The following is a 10,791-nucleotide window of genomic DNA, read 5'->3' as shown; positions in this document are numbered from 1 at the left end:
TAGTGTGTATTTGGGTGGTCGAATATCAAGGCATCTTCCTAAAGGTCTTGGGTTGTAACCCACCCAACCTCATGTTTTACTCGGATAAAACCATCAGAAAGATGACTATCTCATATATTCACATAATGCACTCACAATACATTTGTCAGAAAGAAAATGTCTTTACATTCTAAAATTTTATTTTTCTTATAATTCTCCACATTTTTTCACACCCACGTTTAGTTTATAGTCCATTTTTTCTTTTATATAAAAAGAAAACAGTAGCATGAGTAGCCTTACATCGAAATCTAAGCAAAAACATGCGGTTCATGTATGACTCGCATGCTTTCTGTAAATGATTAGGCTATTGGTGTGTAAATATTCTTACAGGAACTGCTCAACTATTGTCATGACAACATCACATAGTTACATATTCCCATCTGCAACCGCGGGAGGTAATAACTGCAGATGAATCTTGGTAGTCCACATAAACTGTTCCAGGAATATACCAAATTGACCCATGCATGTTATGCAATACAAGCAAAAGATTCGATTTTCGAACATGATTCCTTTCTGGTGCTACATTTGTTTTGAGCAAATTAAAATGACACAATTGTTACTGTATTCATTTTTATTTCCAAAAACTTTACAGCAGAATAAATGGCACAAAGGCTATGAATGAGTAAAGAAAAAGTGCAACTTAAGAGCAGACTGAAAATTTCTGAACGAAAGGTGCAAATGCAATTAATTTTAGTTTGTTAAACAAATACAAAGACCTGTTGTCCTCTCTGAGCAGAAACAACCGGTCCACATCAGTTTGGACATAAGCAAAAATGATCTCAATAAGAGAAAAACAGGAAGCATTTACAAATTCAGTGAATCAAAGTGTTTGAGCATAAGAAAACAGATAATGACAACATACAGATTGATTTGCAAGCATTGCATTAAAATACTAAGTCAGATTTCAAAGCAGCCAACGTAGAGATCGCTTGCCAAAATAATTTCATACAGCGTGGTGGTGCGCGGACCATTCCGGCCTCACCCACGAACACGTCTCTGGGGGCACCGGGTGTGACGCAGCGGTTTAAGTAACAGTGTTTGTCACAGACCATCGACACGAAACACTGCAGAAGATCAAACGCTGCTCTGGCAACCATACAGACATGTTAGGCAAGAGTTCCATTGCTTATGCGTCCCAAAGCCCTTGCCAGCAATTTCCTGAAAACATCACTTCTGTTTCCAAAACATTATTGCCTTATTCTCATAGGATAGGAGGTTATTTCAGCAGAATTTGCAAGGCGGAGGACGCATTTAGAGATTTCCATTAGCTAAGGATGCCATTTGATTACAACACAAACTGTTCCACCTAACTATGCAGTTCTGTTTGCTTTATCCACATGTTCCACCTATAAAACACGTTTCCCCTGCTAAGAAGTAAAATCTAGTAAAGAATCTATAAGCACTTTTTGATAATTACATTCTGTTTCTACACAATCCATGTATGAGAAATGTAAGCTTTGATTTATTGACAGATCAAAAGGTTCGTTTGTTCAAAAAATGAAAACTCTGTCATCATTTACTCATCCTCATGTCATTCAAAACTCACTTGGATTGCTTTCTTCTGAGGAACACAAAAGGAGAAGTTTAGCAGAATGTTCACGCTGCACTTTTCCATACAGTGAGGTAATGAGGACAAAAATAGCCAAAAAAAAAAGCATGATAAAAGAAATCCATATGACTTGTGCGCTATTTTCGAAATGTTTTGATGCCACACCATGTTCATACAGAATGCGTTTTTGCATTCTAGTGTGCTGCTTTTCCATAGCTTTTTTTAAGTAGGCTAAACATGCGCTAAACGGATGTCTTTGACCATTGCGCTTCTGTATTTTACAACGTCTTGTGTACTGTTGAAAAAAAGTCATTCAACTTTTTAAAAACAAGTCACGAGACCTTTCCCGCATTTTCAATGCAAAAGTGCATTCTTCATAATTGGTCCCTAACAGACCAAAATTTATGGTTGGTGGTCGTTAAATTAGTCATAACCCACTGCGACACCAATTTGAAGATGTGTGAAGGATTTGAGCATTGTGATGGAAGGGAATATTTTCAGTGAATAACTTTTTGGTCTGTGGGGAAGATTCACAAAATAGCTTCGTAAGGACTATTTTTATGGTGTTTTGTCATTTTTGGAGCTCCACAGGGTTTTTTTTTCTCCTCCACTGATGTTTATTGTATGGAAACAAGCAACAGGACATTGTTAAACTTCATCTTATGTGTTTTACAGAAAGAAAGTCATATGACTTTACAACAACATAAGATAAGTAAATAATGATCGACCCAATTTTTAGATGAACTACCCATTTAAAAGACTGACATGCAGCAGAATCTGGCAAACCTCTTTCTACCAAGACAAAGAATAACCTATAAGTGCTTTTCAGAATGAAACTTGAGCAACTGTGTTTCCTTCTGGTATCCAGCTGTGTTGTTTTTCAGATATTTCTTGGTCTTAATGTCACCCTCTCTGACCTTGTCTTTAATTTTCCAAAGTACAAGTTACTTGAAAACTTCAGTAAACCAGACAACCTACTTTTTATGATTAATAAACCAATTCCTGTTTGAAACCCAGTGAATATGCAACTATCTAGACCAGTGGTTCTCAGCCGGTTTTGTATCAAGACCTACATTTTACAATGGAGATTAATTGGCGAACCAACACAGTATTAAAATTTATTATACAAAAGATTCATCATACAAATGTGAACACATATAAAACCTTAAAATCAAACATTTATATCTATTGGTTGATTTAGAATTAATTTCTGACACATTTTTGGGTCTCAATCAACCAGTTAGGAACCACTGAACTAGACCACAACCAGGTAGCCATGCTGTGTTGAACATTTTTAACATAGTAAGCTGCAGTACAAACATAAAACCAAGGTGCTGATTCGGTCAATCTAGATGATTTAGAAAGGGTATGGACCCACAATAATGGTGAGTCTCAGCAGTGAGCTGGAACGGTAGCTCAAGACATTACTCTGGGTGACCATCTCCAGGTCCACAACATGTTCTCTAGGTCCAGTCAAAGGTTTGGTCATCACCAACATGGCGCTTACATTACTGGAGCGCTGAAAGACAAAGAAAAAGCCAATCAGTGGAGAGACTTCACCACGAGACAGTAATCCATTTTTGAATGTAACAGAGTTGATGTCTCTATGTGTATTTCATTATGTTTACAGGTACATATTTCAACTCCGTTATGGGGAAAACTATCATTGTGAGCAATGATGAGTGTAAATAATCTGTTGAATAATGGTGACTGATAAATAAACATTTTTCACTGATCTTTAACCCTGTAACAACCCCAAAACATTTTAAATGTAACAGGGTTGACTCTAAACATATTTTGGAAAAGGATATCATGGGTTCAAACACAAGTAAGTATCTCTTACAGTCTCTATTAGCTTTTATTGTTTACAGCTATACTGTCATGCTCGGTTGTTCAAGTCTGTTGTGGGAAAATAATAGTGATCACTCTAACAGAAAAAAAAAATTTCTTGGCAGAAAGCAGAAGAATACTGACTGTAAATAATCTGGTGTTGTGCTGTGCCAGTTGAGGAGAAGACATTTTTGCATTGATTTTCAACCATAGATATTTTAAATGTAACGGGGTTGGCACTAAACCTGTTTTGGAAAAGAAATATCATGGGTTGAAACACAGGTGAGTATCTCTCAAAGTCTCTGTCAATTTTTTATTGTGTTTACAGTTATATTGTCAAGCTCAATTGTTCAAAGTCTTGACAAAAAGGACAACAATACTGATTGTAAATAATCAGGTTTTGTGCACTAATCTTCAACCCAATAACATTCAACCCTATACATTTTAAATGTAAAATGTTTTGGAAGAGAAATGTGATGGGTTCATTCGTAGGCTATCTTTTACAGTCTTTTTCAATGTTTCATTATGTTTATACTGTAGTTATATTATTACTCTGCATAGTTCAACTCTGTTACAGGAAAACTGTCTATGGCAAAAAGTATGAGAATACTGGCAGTAATCTGTTATGCAATGATATTTGCTAGGTAAGGTCTTTATTTGACATTTTTGCATCTTCAATCCTGAACCCCAAAACTCTTTAAATGTAGGGTGGACATAAAACCTGTTTTGGTAGAGAAATGCCATGGGTTTAAATAGAGGTTCAAAGCAAGTATCTCTCATAAAAATATATTGAGTTTTCATTATATTAACAGATATTTTTAAGCTCAATAGTTGGTTTATTATAGGAAAATAATAGTCAATAGTCCTTTACATAATACTTATATTTTCTTGGCAAAAAGCACATGAACCTTGACACTAAATAAGCCAAAGCTGTTATTATACTTTTTTTGCATTGATTTTCAACCCTGTGACATTTAACCACAAAACACTTCATGAGAGGGTTGGCACACATTTTGGAAGATGTGCTATTTATTAAGGCTTTACTGTAAGTAATATGTCAAGAATTTAAGCAAGCTACTGTGTTTACTAAATTATCCAAACTGTTAACAATATTGAAATAACGTACAGTTTAAAGGGTTAGGTTTATGGTTAGTAACAATTCAGTGTTGGGTAAGTTACTCTAAAAGGTAATTAAATTCATTACAAGGATAGACATGAAACTGAACTTTTAATTATTTCACATAAATACTATAAAATTGCACAAAATATTCTCGAATTGACCAAAGGGAGAAGGTTACAATAAAACATACATTTTAACATTAGATGTTAAATTTTGATGATTAATCCACTATTGTTTTATACAGAATTGTTCTATAGTCCTTACAGTATTTAAAGCAATTACATTAGTTAACTGTAATTAAATTACAGAAAAGCCAAGAGTAATCCCTTACTTTACTTTTCAAGGGAAAAATAATTAAATTACAGTAATTAATTACTTAGTAATGCATTACACCCAACACTGGTAAAAATAACTAACTAACTGCAAGGCTGTAATCACATATCTAGTATTAGGGTTAACTGCTTAAAAATCATACACTGAAAAAACATATTTGTTAACCAGTAATCTGTATATCGTACAGTAATGTCATATTAATTCAGGCCTGCAGTGGAAAAATATGATATTAGAATTACCCCAATATAGATTTGCCCAATCTTACCCTCAGGTAGAATTCTCCTCCCTCATTGCCGGATTTGATGGTGAAGGTGTTTACCATGTTGGGGTAAACACTGGTAGCTTGAATCTGGAAGATATCCGCAGGCACTGAGCGTTCGGAAAAGATGCTCATGTACTTGTAGACTATGACAGGCGGCAGTCCTCTGCAAACATTTGGTGACTGGCACCTACAGCGTCTGTTGATAGAGAGTCAAACTGTTTGTAAAACAGATTTGTGGATCAAATAACACATTTTATTTTTTATCACAACACAGAGCATGATTTTATCAGGAGATTAGACGCACCCTTCGCCTGTTTTGACGTATGGCTCACGGCAGGGGTTTCTGGGATAGCAACGGAATCCTCCATAGTAATTCCAACACATTTCATCTTCTCTGCAGTTGTGTGCTGTTTCACACTCGTTTATATCTATTAACGGGGTGGAAAAGGTCAATGAGTAACATCAGAGGCCACTTTTCGCAAAACTAACGGAATGCTTGGTTGATATAAAAAAACTGGATGACCAGTAATTTCCTACTACTAAATTCTGAAAAAACAGAGGTGTTAATTATTGGACCAAAAACCTCTGCATGTACAGTAATAACCTAGAAAACCGTCTAACACTTGATGGCTGCTCTGTCTGGAACCTAGGTGTGCTATTTTATAGCAATCTTTCCTTTGAAAACCATGGGTCATAGCATTTGTAAAACCAAATTTTTCCATCTTAAAAATTAGGGGTGTAACGATATTCAAAATGAACCAAAAAACCACGATACGTATCGCGGTACTCTCGGTCCTCCCCTGCCCCCCCACAGCCCTGGCCCACTTGAGGTTGACCCCACTTGCACCACGGCTCATCTCAAACTGAAGATGCATGTAGAATATGGTTTGTTAAAAATAACAATGCTTAAAACAAACCTATTGGCTTCCCACATTACAACAGCAATGATCAAAAAATGTGGACAAACAAAACAGAATGCCGTAAGCACACTAGTACAGTGTTTCCCAACCTTTTTTTTTTAGCCACGGCACAGTTTTGATCTGTAAAAAAATGCCATGGCACACCGCTAAGGGCCGAAATATAGCAAAATTGCACAAACATGCATTGCTTCAAATGGCATATTAAAATTGGATATTATATTAAAAGTAGTACTCACATTTAATGTAAAACTTGAGGTAGGAACAAAAGGTAATAGGTAGCTTTATGTTGTTGGGGATGATAAAACAGCAAATTTACATATCGTCACTGTCGGGCGGAAACACTACCACTTTCAGGAAATGTAAAAACAAAACTTTTTTTTTTAATAATTAAACCGCATTGTCAGAGTTGGTATTGTGGCTTTATATGTGATCAGACACTTACACGGGTTTTGACCAGCGAATGACGGCAATATGTGTTTTGTCTGTCATTAGAACGGCCACATCTGAGGCAGTGAGTGCATTGCGTTACATTTTCATCAATTTACAGGTTATAAAGTTTATTGTAGCTATATGAGCACTCAGTTTTTTTGTTGTTGAATTAATTTGGCCAAAATGGCATGATATGAAAGATGAAGCGCTAAGCACAGGATATATAAAACAGTATATTAGCTACACCTAGATGGCAAATGCTAAGACTCTTCCCTGCTCTTCAAACACACAAAAAAACATTAGGCTTTATAGACCTAGTGTTTCTTGAGTAAAGAAAACGCTGTACTTATTCAAACATCAGTTGTTTATTTACCCTTGCATTGTGAAGGAGCAGAGATCTGTCTCCAGACTGTGTGAGGTGCTTCTTTCTGAATGGAGGAGGGTGGAGTTGCTGACAGTTTGAGGATCCAATGGAGTTATGAGGTTTAGTCACAAGCTCTTTTGAATGATTTTCAAACGGACATAAAGATGACCAATAGCACTGATTTAAAATAATAATAATAATAATAATAATGAAATATAATAGAGATAGAAAGTTTTGATAATTTTCAGTGTGCCACGGCACAGTGGTTGGGAAACACTGTGCTAGTATAACCATCATTTACGCCTTCGTCACCCATGTGTTGAAAGTGTGCAAACGCAGGTGATGGTGCATCCAAGTCCTCCTGGGAAGTTCGTATTTACATCAGGTGCGTTCACATCACTTTGGTCGGAACAAGATGGCGATCTAACTTTTCTACATAAAATTCAACCGTTTTTTTTTTTTTTAACTCTACATCTACAAAAGGATGAATAAAGAATGTGCATCATTGTGTTTTAGCTTTTTTTTAAAATTCAATTTATAAAGGTGATGTAAACTGAATCATTATATGTGACCCTGGACGACAAAACCAATCTTAAAGGGTTAGTTCACCCAAAAATGAAAATTAGCACATAAATTACTTACCCTCAAGGCATCCTAGGTGTATATGACTTTCTTCTTTCAGACAAATCCAGTCGGAGTTATATTAAAAATAGTCTTTGATCTTTCAAGCTGTTTAATGGCACTCAGCGGGTGTTGCATGCATCAGTCCAAAAGAAGTGAAATAAAAAGTGCTCATCCATAATAAAAAGTGTCTCTCACGGCTCCGGGGGGTGAACAAAGGTGGTGTTTTCGATGCGTTTTTGTAAGAAAAATATCCATATTGAAAACGTAATAATCACTTTAAAGGGGTCATATGATGCTTTTTTAAAGATCATTATTTTGTGTATTTGGTGTAACAGAATATGTTGACATGCTTTAATGTTCAAAAAACACACTATTTTTCAAATACTGTACATTATTGTAGGTCCTCTATGCCCCGCCTCTCTTAAACGCTTCGTTTTCTACAAAGTCCCTCCTTCCGACAAGCGCAGTCTGCTCTGATTGGCCAGCTGACCCAGTGCATTGTGATTGGTCGAACACCGCAAGCACTCGTCGGAAATGTAACGCCCCTTACCATAATCGCAAGCTTCATCTTTCAAAATAAATGTAAAGACAGAGCCCGAAAGGGGAACAGAGTCGCGTGACAGACACAGTAATGAAGCTGGTATGTGTTTGTGATTTGACCCTCTCTCTCTCTCTCTCTCTCTCTCTCTCTTTCTCTCGCTCGCTCGCTCGCTCTCTCGTGCACACACACACACGATGTGCAAAACTCTGCAATTGAACAGTCAATAGCAAATACTTAAACTAATAACAAAACAGTAGCTGATTCAGAAGCGCCATATTGTCATAGCAAAGTCAGAATTACCTCCTCTCCTAGGTTCACGAAACGGTCGTCCATAAAATGCATTGCTGTTCTGTTGTAAGTCATCTTAAAGATTCCTAAATGCATCTACTTTCGCCTAGAAACACACAGCTTCTCCCTGACAAGGCTGCTTCAACACTAACTGCGGTTACTGAAACCACGCCTTCTTTCTTTGCGTGAACATTTGGGCGGCATTATGCTAATATTTCCACATAGTGAGGTAGATATGTGGGGGCGTGTTAGAACGAGCCGTTTTAGGGGGGCATGGCAGAGTCTTAACTTTGATAAAGAATATCTCTTTGGTTTTGAGACTTTAGTCTTTGCAACTTCAGGTATCTTGTCTATGCACAATCAGCTTGTAACACTCCAAAGAGAAAGGAAAACTTGAAATCGCATCATATGACCCTTTTAATGTAGCTTGCGCTCACTGCTCACTCACGGAAGCAGCTCCGGGCGGATGACGTATGAAGTCGGCTTTGCGCATGGTAGAGTCGATGGTCTTTACACTCTTCGGTCTTCACACGAGGAGGCCGTCACGATGGCTGCTGCGGTATACTAAGCTTTTTTATACCCTTCTAACAAAATACTAAATTTATTCAGCTGGACACACTTTCCTTATTTAGTTTTTTTACAACAAATGGCCAAGCAAGCGCAGACACTGACAAGATACGCAGTACAGAATGAGACCAAATGCGATATCAACACGTCTCCACACAGTAAACAAAACAAGCGTTTCCTAGCAACGACAACTGCACTAAACACTAATGAGAGAAGTAAATACACTTACGAGCTGCTTTTAACTTCCGCTGATAAAGACTGCTTCTCTCAAAGACTATTTCTTTACACCGTTTTCTGCTGGCGCTTGAACACACTTTCCTTCTTTTTTTTTTCCACAACAAATGGCCAAGCAAGCGCAGACACTGACGAGATACGTGATACAGAATGAGACCAAACGCGATATCAGCACATCTCCGAAAACCAATCTCTTTAACTTGGCATACACATAACACACTTACACATTTCTATAATTCAAATCCGTTAAAGGATTTTTAGGCTGCATTAAGACAACCGGAACCGGGAACACTTCCCATAACACCGAATGTACTCGCTACATCGTAAGAAGAATGACTTGAAGAATGACTCTCTTTCATTCTTATTCCGAGGTCACTGTAGCCATATGGATCCAATCTGTATCCAGGCCATAAATGGTGGATCAGCACCTAAAGACGACCTCTACAGTCCTGAATGTCAGTGGAGACCATGTCAACTAGATAAGGCCCCAAAGACAGATTCCCTGCCAAGACCTCATCACCTCGACAGCCATCGGCACAAGACCACGGGAACCAGACAAGTCCTCTGCTCAATCTGACCTGTGTTGCAGCCTGGAATTAAACCACATCATGTTGGTTTCATCTGGCCAGAGAACTGGTCCCCTGACTGAGCCTGGTTTCTCCCAAGGTTTTTTCTCCATTTCTGTCACCAATGGACTTTTTGTTCCTTGCCGCTGTCGCCTTTGGCTTGCTTAGTTGGGGGCGCTTAATTTCTGGCAATATTGTCGGCTTGATTGCACCGATACTAATGGAAGAGAGCTGAACTGGATGATGACATCACTCAATCATCAATGAACTGACTTTAGCTGGAAAATGACTCTTTGTTATTGTCCTCTTGCATTATTGACCATCTATTTTCCTGTTTGACATTCTAAAGCTGCTTTGACACAATCTGTATTGTATAAACAGCTATATAAATAAAGGTGACTTGACTTGACTTGACTTTAGGAGACTGGAAGAAATGGGAATGTACCTTGGCACATCCGCGTCCCTTGGAGCTGGTATCCGTCAGGACACACACACTGGTATCCGCCGGGCTGATTCACACACTGGAACTGGCAGATGTAGTTTGAGAATTCACACTCATTGATATCTGGAAAACACAAATGAGAATGAAACTCACAGAATGAAAAAATATTGCTCATTACTGTGGTTCCTGTCCATTTAATGTCTGTGGACCGAATTACCTATGTTTATACTACACTACACTGACATTGAACAACCAGAAAGTGTCCACATGCTTTTTGTCTTCATTTGAAACGATATATCATTAGTTGTTTACACCAAGGATAATGACTATAACTATAAAGTTTTAATAATCGTTCTTATTCTATGAGAATAGCTAAGTCCAAATCCCAGCTACAATTATGACGACACAGAGAAAAAATCTTGTTAAAATCACTTTCAGAACAATTTTTTCCAGCTGATGAACAATGAAAACACTAACAGCCAATCAGAATCCACACAACTTTAAAGGGGTCATATGATGCAGCTAAAAAGAACATTATTTTGTGTATTTGGTGTAATGAAATGTGTTTATGCGGTTTAAAGTTCAAAAAACACATTATTTTCCACATACTGTACATTATTGTTTCTCCTCTATGCCCCACCTTTTTGAAACGCGTCGATTTTTACAACGCTCATCGGGCTGAT

General features: G+C 37.5%; 1 protein-coding gene across 1 annotated transcript in view; it reads right to left on the bottom strand.

Annotated features, from left to right (window-relative positions):
- Positions 1–605: 605 nt before the first annotated feature.
- The window catches only part of LOC107551359 (EGF-containing fibulin-like extracellular matrix protein 1), an 18,568-nt gene continuing 8,382 nt past the window's right edge, over positions 606–10,791 (bottom strand). Inside the window, exons 5-8 of the mRNA XM_016232935.1 lie at positions 10,112–10,231; positions 5,438–5,561; positions 5,137–5,329; positions 606–3,107 (exon numbers count right to left, since the gene is read on the bottom strand). Coding sequence (XP_016088421.1) covers positions 2,946–3,107; positions 5,137–5,329; positions 5,438–5,561; positions 10,112–10,231 — 599 coding nt within the window. The 3' untranslated portion in view covers positions 606–2,945. The remainder of the gene's footprint in view (positions 3,108–5,136; positions 5,330–5,437; positions 5,562–10,111; positions 10,232–10,791) is intronic.

The sequence above is a fragment of the Sinocyclocheilus grahami genome, unplaced genomic scaffold (assembly GCF_001515645.1).
Source record: "Sinocyclocheilus grahami isolate Dianchi unplaced genomic scaffold, SAMN03320097.WGS_v1.1 scaffold422.1, whole genome shotgun sequence".
NCBI classification, from domain to species: Eukaryota; Metazoa; Chordata; class Actinopteri; order Cypriniformes; family Cyprinidae; genus Sinocyclocheilus; species Sinocyclocheilus grahami.
This window is presented reverse-complemented; position numbering and strand designations above follow the sequence as displayed.